General features: G+C 37.4%; 1 protein-coding gene across 3 annotated transcripts in view; it reads left to right on the top strand.

Annotated features, from left to right (window-relative positions):
• The window catches only part of atrnl1a (attractin-like 1a), a 201,415-nt gene that overhangs the window by 179,792 nt on the left and 7,162 nt on the right, over positions 1-14,461 (top strand). For 2 of the 3 annotated variants that reach the window (XM_056760413.1, XM_056760415.1), the window contains one exon: positions 8,813-8,921. In XM_056760413.1, the coding sequence (XP_056616391.1) occupies positions 8,813-8,921 (109 nt within the window). Of the gene's footprint in view, positions 1-3,661; positions 5,095-8,812; positions 8,922-14,461 lie in introns of those variants that run through there. The other variant, XM_056760414.1, reaches the window with a different exon arrangement.

Raw genomic sequence — 14,461 nt, 5'->3', positions numbered from 1 at the left:
AATGTCCATAATGCTGGAATTGCTTGAATCCAGACTGTTGCAGTTATTTTTTTATGTGTACCCTTCAGATCTGATTCAGAGTTGACCAAGTCCACACATCCACTGAAAGCGACTGAAGAATTTCTAGCGGAGTATCTAGTAACTCTTCACTTCATAAGTGTGAACATGGGGCTGATTTAGAGTTGAGCAAAACAAACAGCTCGTTGTATTTCAGTCTGGATGCACTTAGAAGCACCTGCCTCTGCTCTGAAGCATCACTACACAATGAGCGCAGAAGAGCACAGCCACAAGGCACCTAACAACACAACAGCCCGCCTGTCTGCAGCTCGCAGGCGAACATAAAAGACACACGGCAAGAGTGTTCCTGACACGCTTCGGATAACCTGCCAGCCACCCCGCATGCCTCTTTTTTATTTAATCTCCTTCTCTCTGTCTCTCTTCGACTTTGCCTGTCTTTCACAATCTCTCTCACCCTGTCAGTATCTCTTTCTCACACCCTCTCTCTCTCTACCAGCAGATGGCCTGTTTGCCTTTTTTGTTTCCCTTTCACCTCCGATCATTTCAAGCATTTTTACTGTCTGTCAGGCCAAGTCAGCACAAACAGACACACACGTTCACGCTAATGTGTTTCCTGTGGCACTGACAGGTGTGTGAGTAAGTGTGCCTGGCGCCGCACGGCAAACATGACGGGCTGGTGAGTAGTCTGCACTGTTTTATAACATTACACAATAATACACAGACAGAAATATTACACAGACCTGAACCCAGGTGCCGACATGTTTGTTGTGAGCTACGCGTATGTCTTTCTTGCCGACAGGTTGTCGGTTCGGTACGGAGGCAAAAAATTGCATTCTAAATAGCCCCCAAGAGCAACTAGCCTTGAATCATACTAACTTCCGAAGCAGGAACTGGAATAATGTCTGTACCTAGTAAAGTTTTCAGAACAACTAGATTTTATGTTATTTTATATATATATATATATATATATATAATAGGGCCGTCAAACAATTTATCACGATTGATCGCATCCAGAATAAAAGTTGTACTGTGCATATTATAAATAAATACACATACATGCATACAATTAAGATTTTTTTTAAATATTAATAAATGTGTATATGCAATTTCAATTATTGGTAAATATAAATAAACAGATCAATATATATATATATACATGTATATGTTTTTGTGTATATAAATACCACAATTATTATGCATAGTACATAGACATATATTATGTAAACACATACTTTTATTCTTATAAATTGGGATTAATCGTTTTACAGTCCAAGAAAAATCTAATGCACATTTACTTGGCAAACATCCTATTCGTGTGTACACCAAATGTTTTGTTGCACAGTTTGGCATTCACCTTTCCGAGGGAAGTACGTACAGTACATTTTTAAAGTTCAGCATGAATATAGGTAGACAGTGTTTATATGTGTCATGTTTGTGAAAACAGGCTTAGTATGTAGATGAGGAGTGTGTGCAAAGCTTTCTAAAGGGCAGATGAACTCTAACATTTGGCTATTAAACACCAAGTCTGATCTGGAAAGGGTATCAGACGACAGATAAAAAAGTGTGCCAGATGGAGACTGTACATGGCCCTCAGGTACCAGCAGTGGTACCTAAATTCAACCCCACAGTAACCTCAACTGAAATGAAATTCTTGTTGAAGCAAATATTGTGACTAACTGCCCTTTCTGTTATCTTATAAAATCACTAAACCAACCTGCAGTAAATCGAACCCAATTGATTTCGACATGATAGTGGAACTTCTTCAAGGAGTGCCAGTCTCACACCGATTTACATCTGGTGGTAACATGACATGCATCTCAAATGCATCTGTGACTATTATGATTTCACAAATGCATGCGTCACTTGCGACGTCAGTGTGTTGAGAGCGCAAAAACGTCAGCACACTGTCGTTCCCACATACTGTATAAATAATTCAGCTTTAAGAAAAGCAGGGCTGAAATGAGTAAACAATGTTAACTTCAGTGAGGTATGAAGTGACCCTGACTAGTGCTATAGAAAACCTCTTTAAATTGCATCATCATCTTGTCTAATTGTTTGTGATTTAGCAGGCAGTTACATGTCATTTAGCAGGAGTTTATTATCCAAAACATCTTGCTGTTCACTAATTACAGAGTCTCACTGGTACAGCAAGGGGTTAAGTGTTTTGCTCAAGGGCAAGTGTGAAACAGTGTTGATAGAGCTGAATGTTGTGATCAGTGTTGTGATTTCTGTTATTCTCCATTACAGGGACCTATAAATGGATTCTGCTGCCTTTAGATTATCATTTACATTCTCCAAAAAAGATGATTATTTCATTAGATGCATCTAATAATTCAATAGTGAAGCTTATGAATGACAGGGCTTATTGCCACTATCATAGAGTTTTGGTATTTTAAGTATATGCTCATGAAAAGATTTAATTTATTTAAAGGTCCAATGTGTCATTTGTTTGGAGGATCTGTTGACAGAAGCAATATAATATACATAACTATGTGTTCAGAGGTGTATAAAGACCTTACACAATGAAGCGTTATGTTATTATTATCTTAGAATGAGCTAGTTCTATCTACATATGCAGGTCCCCTAGCATAGCCTTAGCAATGTTGTAGCCCCTTAACGGATAAACTGCCCAAATCTGTTATCTCCTTCGGAAAAGAAGCAAAAAAGCTGCAACATCTTCGTTATGTGTCAGCAACTGCAGTGCTTCAAAAAGGAGGGGTGGAGTGAGCCGTTGGTTGTAATTCGCTACCTCACCACTAGATGGTGCTAAATTTCATACACTGGACCAGTAAGCGTTCATAAAATCAAATTAAAATTGTCTTCCATAATATTTTTATAAAACAGTTTGTGTTAAAATTGACCTGTCTCATTAAATCTTCTCAGAATCAAACATTTATCTTTTCCAATATTTCAAAATTAAAATTAACAATAATTTATCATCACAATACAAATACAAATAAAGTTATCTGCAACAACTCACATTATTAACAGCACGTTGACATGTTTTCTATTGATTTTAGTGAGCAATCATTGCACTTTTTTAATGGTAATATTTATAGACCTGCAAGAACTAAATTACGTTTGTCTGCTTGTGGGCTAAGCACCACATATTTTGTGTTTCTCTCATCAGAGATCCTTTCAGGAAGTTAAACATATTATAAAGTCTCGTCTCTGACAGGACCTGAGGCACTTGTACCTGTTTAAAACGCAACTAAGTGTTATAACCACAGAGGATCCTCTTCTATTATTGTCTAAGGCAGGATTGTACTTTTAATTTCCACAGAAGCACATATTTTAATTTCAGAAGATGTGAAATGTCTGCCAGTGGCAGTGGTGTAACTGCTCCAAACAAATCTGTTAGCAATTATGTTAAAAAAAGAAGAAAGCTGTCTTTCCCATAAGCTGCTCTATTCTCTCAAGATACATCTCAACCAACCCAGCTCATCATGTTTTGTTTTTCATATACAGCTCCCACTTTTGAAGGGCAGACATCTGCGTTGGTTGTATAGAAAAACACATAGAATATATTTGCATACAACTGAATAACTTTCAATTTCATCAGCATGCTCTCTCTTCCCTGCTCCTTTTTTTGCTCTTTCAGTATTGCTACCACCCCCTTATTTTGTACATCTTCCCTCCACAGTTTACATGCTTGATGGCTGTCGTCCTGTTTTACCAGTGTCTTTGAGAGCGGAGCAGGGGCTGATGGGAAGGTATATGAGCGCTGGATATAACATAAGATGGATGAGGGCGCATAATGTTTCGCAAGCAACGCATTCAAAATTCAGGAAGTACCTCCTACCTCAACATCCCACAGAGCAGACAGAGCCCTCGGGGGATCTCCGGAGTGGGAAGATTGAGAGGAATACGAGGAAAACGTAACAAGTTCAGAAAAAAGTTTTTAAAAGCAAAGCTCGACTTCATGAGGCACGTAATGCGTCAGATGGGAGATATTATCACAAATGTAACATTTTTGGAAGACTACTTTTGTTTTTCTAAATGTCAGATATTGAAATAGCTTTACACCGCTCGTGAAATTTCCAATAATATAAATGTCACATATGAATTCCGACACATAAGTAGTTATTTTTCTTTTAAAGGGAAAGAGCTGGTCCTAAATTGAGCGCTCCGTCTGCCCTCTTCCTGATTTATATGCTCTGCTACTTAGTCTGATTAATTTGAGTCACCTCAGCACTCTCTCTCAACAGTCAATCTCTTCTTTCACACTCTGAATCAATCTGTCATGAAGAGTCCATCACTTCACTGTTAATGTCCTTCTTCTTGAAGGTGTCATTTTAATAAAATAGCTATTAACAAGGATTAAAATTAAATGTACAAATATCCTGCCCAGCTCTGAACAGGCTGCTTCAGAGAGAGGGGGAGAATAAATCTGAGCTAATGAAGGCTTTTAAAGAGATTAATGCTTCACCCAAGAGAAGCTAAGTCTTGCTCTCTCTCTCTGTTTCAACACTATTCTTTCCCATTTTCTGAGGTCAGTGCAACAGGTTGACGTGGCTTTTATTTCTAAGACATGCAGCACACTGTGTCATGTAACGCAAAATATGTCACCAAAGTTTTGTTAGCTTTTAATGCAACAGATTTAGTCATTAAATATTTGGACGCTTTCTGGTGATCAAATTTTAGTCAAGACATTTTTCAAAACGGTTTCAGAAAAGTGAAGAACTGAACAAAAGGTCAGGAATTATTAGTTTGCAGAGGTAGAGTGGTTTGATATTTTTCTATGGCAGAAACATTTCATTTATTACACATGTGAGCTGAGGGTACACAGTTTGTTCTTAGCTATTCTATATGTTGTTTAACAGATAAACATATAGGAGATATTAGCATTCATTTGATCTAATGTCCTCTATCCTTCAATGTGTTCCCATTGTGATTCTGTGCTGGTTTGGAAAAAGTAAAAAACTCATTATTTGCAAGTTTCCATATATTTGTGTACGTGTATGTGGTCTTATACTTTATATACAGCAGCCCGAGATCTTTTCAAAATTATTTTCAGTTTTCCTGAATTTACTATTTATAGGTATGTGTTTAGGTCAAATGGAAATTTTTCTTTTATTCTTTGTACTACTAACAATATTTCTCCCATATTTTAAATAAAAATATTGTTTCTGTTTGTATTTATATGCAGAAAATAAAAACTGGAGAAACACCAGAAAATAACAGAAAATATTTTTTCAAGAACTTAAATACTGCAAAGAAAACAACTTCATAATCACTTTTAAGCAATGCAATTTAAAAAAAAGTTTTTAGGAAAAGTTCACATACAATTATTTTTCTTTGTGATAACCTTGATTTTAAACACAGTTTTCAGGTGTCTTGTCATGCTGTCAGTCTTTCACATTACAGTTGGATGACTTTATGTCACTCCGGAGGTTTGACTGGACTGGAATGACCATAATACATCTAGAAATGCTGATTTAATGAACTTTAGGAATGGCCTCTTCATTTTTTCCTCGTCTATAAATGTGAAAGATTTATATAAACATTTAGACATTTAAAACATAAAGATTTACGTAAACTTTTTAACATTCGCTCTGAACATTTCATTTAACACCTGCCATCCGCACTCTGTAATAGACCTACAATGATTTCAATGTATATGATATAGCACAGATAGAAGCATGCCATCTATAACAAACGCAATAGAAAGAGTGTTTGTGATGAATCAATGACTCATTAAAAAAGTGTTACTTCAGCACATTTAGCCAATGTTAGATCACAAGTGCTTTCTGAATGAGACACTGGTATGGGGCGTAAAACAAGTCTTGCTTTTCTTTCATTTCTTTGTAAGAAACTTAACCGCTGAGAGCAAAGCTAATGGGCATTGTATTTCAACATCTGTTCCCAAGGAGCTGCTTTGTGGCAGGTTCATTTGGAAGCTGATGTTTGAGCGGTTAAAGGATTAAATGGGACCCATTTCCTCTGAGCTGATGAATTCATCATCTCTTGTCGTTCTGCAACCAAACACAAACATAGGTAGCACCGCCTATAATTAGTTTGTTCGCTTCAGCACTTAAACCTATTAGCCACATCTGTCAAAGGAAAGACAGGGAATTCAGGCTTACATATTAAAATGATATGGGGTTTTAAAATAGAATCAAGGACAAATAATGGTTTATGAAGGGAAGAGACAGGAAGGAAAGAAAACTTGGACTTCTGGAGTACGTGGAGACATTGATTATAGAGTTCACAGGTTAAAAGCTTTGGCAGGCAACTACTGAATTGAAGCATCTCTTTCATTGAATACCTCAGACAAGATGTAAGTAAACATTGTACTCCTCTTTGACCCCTGTGGTCACTTCGCCATAGTCAGACAGCTTGAGACCACAGTGGAGACTGTACGGTCAGAGCGTTCGATATAACAGCACACCCTCAGCCGTGACCCATTAGAGGGAGCAACAATGATTATAAAGCTCTTGTAGTATATACTCTTCCTTTTTCCATTTGTCTTGAATTCGTTTATGTATAAAACCGTGAGATACAGGGAGCAGCAATGGAAAACATAAAGAAGTAATGTGATTCGGCACCCTGTGGCATTGAATGTTTTTCATCTACTGCTTATGTTTTCATCAAGATGCTTAGTTGTAAATATGCTGTTAGGTGTCATAAAGTATAGCATGTTCCAAAGCTGCATTTGAAAGAAAAATAACATGTTCGAGCCATTTTTTCATGTGTGTAACATTAGCGTCTGTAGTAACAAACATCCACCAGTGAGCCGGCTGTACGCATTAATTTTTAAGGCTCTGCCCGTTTTGTTTATGCACTATAAACAGCCCTTAAAATGCAAATGAGGCAGAAATCCACTTTCACCACCTGCTGGTGATTTTCTGGATTTTCGGGACTAGACCGCCATCCTTTACACTCATCAGTCATGAGTTCTTATTTCACTATTAGATTTATGTCGCCTGCATAGATTTAAACAAAAATGGACGCCGCGCTGTATACTGAAAAATGGTAAACAAATGTTGTGGGAATGAAAGGGAATGGGAGCATAATGTTTGTGTGCATTAGCAACTCTGCTCAAACACGGATATTTATCATGTTTGACAGGGCGGGATTTTGTTGAATATAATGGATTATATAGGGTGATTTAAGGGGGTTTAAAAGTCGTGTTTGAACTTCGAGATGGTGAATGTAGGCTGGAGGAGCCACACTATGGCGGTTTCTGATTAAAGTTGTGTGAATAAGATGCAGTATTGCACCTCTTACAATCTGGGAATTTATATGTATAAATTTCAGTGCATTAGATACAAAAACTATTTGCATATCAATTATTAGAATTATGAGGGATCCATCGAGTCATTTACAGGAGCAAGTGATTTATTCAAACAGAATTTATACACATTTTTCAGATGGTTTACCTCCTTATTATTTTATTTTTGCATCACTATAACAGATATTTCACTTAACTATTCAGTGGCATGTTGTTTTCTGGAGTTTAGAATCAGGCCTGGTTTCTTGTCTGTCTACATAGAAAACCTACTGTGAGAGGGTGAAATAAACAGGGCCATTTACCACCAGTCCTTCACCTGTTTAATCTGAAAGCTTTTAAGAGCTGAGAAACCTGCAGTGATTCTTTGAATGAAACATTCTTGCCTTTTAGAAGAAAGTGCTTGAAGGGCATGACGGGAGCAGAAATAGTCCTAAATACAGACATTAACTTTCCTTTAAGTGGGGGACAATAATGTTTTAAATACAACCTTGTTCATGTTATGTTCAGTAATGACTCTCATTGCCCAAGCATGTGATTGTTTGGGTTTCTCAATACGTGGTAAGTACACATAAGTGCAGTACTGTACCTAGCCTTTTTCTGACAAATTCATCTTTATCTTAGTATTTTAAGACTTTGCTTTTTTATTGCTTGGTGTCTATTCCTTTTAAAGATGCAATGTGTGAGATTGAGGAGGATCTGTTGGCAGAAATGCAATGTAATATACATATCTATGTCTTCAGAGGTTTATAAAGACCTTACATAATGCTACTTCTATCTACATACACCTCAGGTCCCCTTGCATGAACTCGCCCTGTTGTTCCTACGGTAGCTCTAAACGGACAAACTGCTCCACATAGCGCGTTTCGTAAAAACGTTATCTCCTTCGGCAAAGAAGTGAAAACGTGATGACATCTTAGTCCTGTGTCAACCACCATTGAAGGGTGGAGTGAGCCGTGTCTCAATACCATACACTTAAAAAAATGAATGAAGAATGTATTGGGAAGTCTACTCGCAAAGAGCTTCTGCTACAGTACTTCAAATGTCTTAAATTAGATTATTATGGTATATGATAACATTATAAGTGTAAAAACAATTGGAACAGATGTCATTAAAATTGGAAAAGTAAAGCAGAGCTAAACAATGTAGGCCTGCCAAGTATATTCAGGCATAGGGGAGTGTTGTTCTGTGCTTGGCTGGCAGATGGCCATTACATTTCATTAGCACAGTCACCGTTTTCTGATACTGTGTGTTTTATTTATTTACAGATAAGTAAACAAGTTTGTCAGAGAATATAGTCATCGAATTGCAAAAGCAACTTTCTAGGATGGTACCTGTATTATATTTGCAGTTTTTCTAATGGCTGTTTGTACGGCATGATGGGCACTGAGAGCTTGTACCTGTGTCATTGAAAACATTTTATGGCATTTTAATTGGAATGGTTCATTACTGATTATGAGCATCGGTACAAAAAACTTTGCAGCATTTATACGCAATAGTTTAATATTGGCTTGATTCATATTACAGTGATACATTAAATAACTCAGACTTCACTTCTCTCAGGCTGGTCCTATAGCTGTTGAGCCGTGTGCAGGCAGTTGTGCTGCCGTTCAGACGCTGCTGATGAGTCTTCCACGGGGATCTTCTGCAATGCCTCCTCCTGGCCAGTGTGGTAAGATTTATGTTTATGCTTTCATTCACCATCCGTCACAAATATGCTTATATCAATATTTGCATTTAGATTTCGAGTCTCCGTTTTTCAAGTATCCCATTAACGTTAAATATTTTTACAAAAGCAAGATTGCTAAAATGTAGTCATAAATCATATAAGCATCGGAAAGAAATTAAACCCAGGTCGTGCGGCAAGGCAGGTGCAAACTCTGCAACTGTAAAAGAGGTAAAAAGGGATTTTTTTTAAAAATTAAAAAAGTTTTTTTTTATTATTTATATCCATTTCAATGAACAAAATAACTACACTATATGACGTATTAGTATATAAAGCAGAAGCAAAATCAAAAATAAAATAAATTAGTAAGTATAATGTGTTAATTATATTTTTGCATTTAGTTTTATTTAGTTTTTATTAATATTTTATATTAGCTTTTATTTTTAGATTTTTTGTTAATTTTACTTCAAGGGGACATATGGTGTCTTTGGTGTGTTATAAGTTGCCCATGTATTAGACACGTAAAATTGCAAAAAGAGCCATTGAGATCTTCGTTGATTGCAATGGAACAGTTTTTTCACAGTTGTAATGTTTAAAGTCATTTAATGTATAAAAAATGAAAGAAATAAAGCAATTAAAGAGAAAACAACTTCCTGAAACTATCTGAAGGCTCCATGAATCAGGTGACACGGGCTCTCAATAGTTCCCGGAAGTTACTAGTTACACATGGAGCTGCGACTAAAGAGACCAACTGAGATAAACTTTTAACCCATTTAAAGATGAAAGCCATTTAATTAATAAAAGATGTAAGAAATAAAGCATTTAAAAAGAAAACAACTTCCTGCAACTATCTGAAGGCTCCATGAATCACGTGATGCTCCAGCGCTTTGGACTTCCGTTGGCAGAACTCTCTCTCTCAATGGCTCTGAGAGCGATGAGCTTTGTTAAACATGTGCGCGTTTCAGAGAGGCGGAGCTAGAGATACAAACATGCACGCTTTGTCTTAAATACAGCGATTTTTAACCTTAAATCCTGTATACACAATGCATTACATCTCAAACAAACAATGATATGTGTTTTACCTGTGTCATATGGCCCTTTTAAAAATTTATCAACTTTGTTTTATGCTTTTGTCATTTATTTGTTTATTTTAAAGTTGCTGATTTGATTTTTTCTTTAACTCATTCCCCGACAGCCATAAAAAAGTTGCCAGCCTACGCCAGCGTTTTTTAACATTTTCACCCAACTTTAATGGCTCACAGTAAATTTTCTGTAAAGAATATATGGATAAACAATATGTCAAATGGAAGCTTTTAAACAAAAGAAACCGTATTCTTCTATCTTCATTTGTTTGTTTTTATCACTGTGGGTAGGTTTCTTAAAAAATGCATCACTTTGATTAAACAGCTGAGATAATTGACGTTTTTTGTCAAAGATTCCGCCCAGATTACACTCAGAACAATCATTAAAAACCGCTAAAACATATACGTTCTAGGTTCTGGGATTCTGTACTTTTTCCCAAAGGTGTGTAATAGCGCCACCTGCTGTACATCAGTATAAACACTGATTGCCGTAATAACTCGTCTTTGGCGGGGAACCGTTTTTTTAAATGACGAGATAACTCGTCAAAGGCGGTGAAAGAGTTAATTGATTTTAAATTTTAGTTTTGTTTATATTGTCATTTTAATGTTAAATTGTTGTTAATTTTTTCCAATAACTTTTAGGCCAATATTTGATTAGATTTTCATAAACAAATCGCTTTCAAAGCTTCTCGTTTTGAGTCTTGTTTGTTTCATTTGTCTTATCAGCTGCTCACAATTTTCTCTTTCTCATCCGGTTTATATTTGTCTTAATCTGCCCTCACTAAGGCCAGTCACTATCTCTTGTTCGGTCTCTTTGTCTCTGTGGTGTGCTTGTGTTCATCATGTAACTGTGAATGAGCTGAAAAGCCAGCAGCTGTAAGCGGCACCGCAGCAGGAAGTAGCGGTTTAGATATGGGACACATGCGGCACTCTGCTGGACGCCAACATTCCCCGTCTGCAGTATGACACTGATACCACTGCACCTCATAGACGAGACTAGATAAAACAGAGGAGAGGGGAAAGAGAGGATAAAGATGAGGTGAAAAAAAGAGAGATGCAGTGCATGCTGGGAAAACAGTTCGATAATGCTGACTGATCAGTATAATGTTGAATAGGTAGAATGTTTTTTCCTGGGGAAATCAAATCTTTTGTCCCTGAAGCATATGCGTAGTCTGTGAGGAACTAACGCCTTCACTTTGGTTTAATGAACAGTGACACATCTGAATCTGAGCTTGTGCGTTGCTCGCTGTGATAAAGAGTGAAAAGGCGTACAGTAATTGGCCTGTTACTCTGACTGACAGATTTTTGGAGATGGTTGTGAAGCGATGCTGAATGCCTTTGTATTCCGCAGACACGTGACATATAGCGAGTCGGGATCATCAAATATTCAACAACATTTCACCTTGAATTATACTAAAATTGAGACTGAATCAGACTGTGACGTGTGGAAATGACACTTGTAGATAATGCAAAAACAAGTAAACAACTTTCAGATCAAAAGAGTGTTTATATACATTATTTTATCAGTGTTAAGGCTGAATTGCAATTGTCTGAATGTATTCTCATGTATTATTTCCTGAAGGTTTTTATGTTATTCACCACTCCAAACTGAGTTGCTATTATTTTCTCCAGACAGGAAGTTCTCCCCAAACTCACGCCAACTAAGCTTACCGTTCGTTCATTCCAACAGATTGCCGTTTCATTTGGCACAGACATTACACCTACACCTTTAACATCAAAAAGAAGTGCCATCCCACTTGTCAACAAGATTAAATACTATGGTTTCTCCAGCAAACACGGTGTGTGGAGACTGAATGTTCCAGGAATAGTGCAGTTGATCATTCTAATAGCTTTTACATCAGATCCAGGGATAGATCACTGTACATGCTAACTGTGCCTAGACATTGGTTCAATACAAATCAATATTTAGAGATTTCACCTCGGTTTCAGGTTGGAGAAACATAGTGGCGATTTCCAGGCAGTTCTGTAGCTCTCATGTGTGATATTTACTAAAAGTTGCCAATGAAGAGTGACGCAAGGAGAGAAATGCCAATATGTAAATGGCATTTGGTGTAAATGGTTGTCTACCTTTATTGGTATTCGTTCATCGGAGACTCACTGAAGGTTGGGCCATGGAAAGGTCATTCTAGATCACTGGTTCTCAACTCTGGCCCGCGAGATCCACTTTTCTGCCGAGTTTAGCACCAACTCTGATAAAACACCTGAATAGGCTAATCAGTGACTTCAGGAACAGACGCGTTCAACCTAATGTTGGGCTGCGCAGATTGTTTGGCATATCGCATTGAAGTACCGCGAGAGCGATTCAAATGCGGACCGAGCAATCTGCACTTGAATCTCTTTTGCGGTACTTAAATGTCATACGATGACAGATTTGCGCAGCGCCGCATTAAGTTGAACGCATCTATTATAAAGACGCTAATTAGCTTGTTCAGGTGTTTTATATGAGAGTTTGGGGATAAACTCTGCAGGAAAATGGATCTCGCGGGCCAGAGTTGAGAACCACTGTTCTAGATCAAAATGAGTAGAGCACAAAACTGTATTTTCATGCATATCCACATATTTGTATATACATTTGCATATTTCTTTACACATATGACCAGCATCACAGTGTTTTGTCAACACATTCTCACTCCCGACTCGTCACATATTGACGCTCAGTTAGCGCCCCTCTGCGTTACTTGTTAACACACAGGGTACCCCTTTGGCGTCATTTTTCATGTGTGAATTTTACCATCATTATGAAATTGTATAATATATGCAATATTGATGTTTTGATTTAAGTTTAACGGACAGGATAATTGTTTTTACATGACGCCATTCAGGCAGTTTGAGCAAGTAATGAAACAGTTTATATATAAATATAAAACATAAGCTACAGGCAAACACAAAGTTATTCAAAAATACACATATTCCAAGGGTACCAACGCGAAATTTGTACCAAAGCGGTTTGTATGAGGAACGGATGTTGAAGTGATCACCGTCCAACGTGTATCTCAGATCAGGTGGCTTGAACAACAGACGTTCAAAATTGCCTCCAGAAGAAGAGATACATTAGCTTCGATCCCATTGGCTCTGCCGTGTCTCGTGAATGATCGCAACATTCCATTGGCTTTGAGCGTGAAACTTTATTGGCTCCCGCGATCGACTGCATCTAGCTAATGTCCCGGTTTCTTTTTTGAATGAACTTCATGCAATTACAGATACGGCATCTCGGGGAAAAGGTGTGCGACATGAGTTGTTTGTAATACTTTAACACTGTCTTTGGTCAGTTTGTGCAATAAATACCTGTGACTGTACTTTAATTCATTTGTTGTGTTTAACACGTCGGTTTTGTTCCTCTCATAAACATGCATTTTCAGGATGATACTTTCTGCCTATTAGTTTCACCTCAACCCCTTATCCAAACATCTTGACATCGCAGTTTTGTGGATTGGACCACTAAAATTGTTAGTGGTCCAGTGGGCAGGAGGAGGGGCCAGTGGGCGCGTGGGGTCTTTTTCAACATTTTTGCATCTTGCTGAAGGAGATGACATATTTATAGAACGCCTTCTAAGAGCAGTTTGTACATTTAGGGCTACTGTAGAAACAACATGGTGAATTATATGTAGATAGAAATAGCTCATTCCAAGGTAAGAAAAACATAAAGCTTCATTATGTAAGGTCTTTATAGACCTCTGAGGTTATTATGTACATTAAATTGCATTTCTGTCAATCGAAATATCACACATTGCACCTTTAAGACATTATTTAGTTTCTAAATTAAGGCATTTACGTCACAAGGACAGTTGGTACATCCTCACAGTATAGCTGTGTACATTAACTATGTTTTTTTGATCCCTGCATATAAATATCTATCTAGATCTGTCCTGCCAAATCCCCAAGCCCCTAACTCTAAGACCCCTCTCTTCATATAAATGATTCTGATGGGAGGAAGTTGCCTTTCAGGAGTCTAAATATGTGTGTGTGTGTTTTAAGTCCATGAGTAATATATTAGGCAGAATTAGAAATGAGCCAAGAGGAAAAAAGTAAATTCTTTGGAGTTTGTTTTCGCTCTTATCTTGCTCGTTCTTTCCAAGGGCAGTGCATCAGACAATAGGTCTGTACAAAGCATTAAGGAGAATAGCCAAAATCTTCTACAGCAGTTGTGTAGTTGATGTAAGAGCTGGTCATCCCAGGGTTGTGCTGCCCTTGAGCTGTGAAGTGATAGTGATATGGTCTTTTGCACTGTCAGCGTCTCCTCACAGGTCACTTTGACTGAGGTCTTCTGTCATTTTTTAATAGCCGGTATGATAACTGCTCCCATGACAGATTTTAAAAGATTTTTAATGAATATTATTGATGTAATGACCTATGTTTGAATTCATATCTATATCTGTCTGTATACACACAATCTAACTTTGTCCGTGCGTGGGCGCATGCGTGTGTGTCCGATGTTATTTATCT

The sequence above is a fragment of the Triplophysa dalaica genome, chromosome 11 (genome assembly GCF_015846415.1).
Source record: "Triplophysa dalaica isolate WHDGS20190420 chromosome 11, ASM1584641v1, whole genome shotgun sequence".
Lineage (NCBI taxonomy): Eukaryota > Metazoa > Chordata > Actinopteri > Cypriniformes > Nemacheilidae > Triplophysa > Triplophysa dalaica.
Note: the sequence above shows the minus strand (reverse complement) of the source record. Positions and strands in the feature narration are given on the sequence as shown.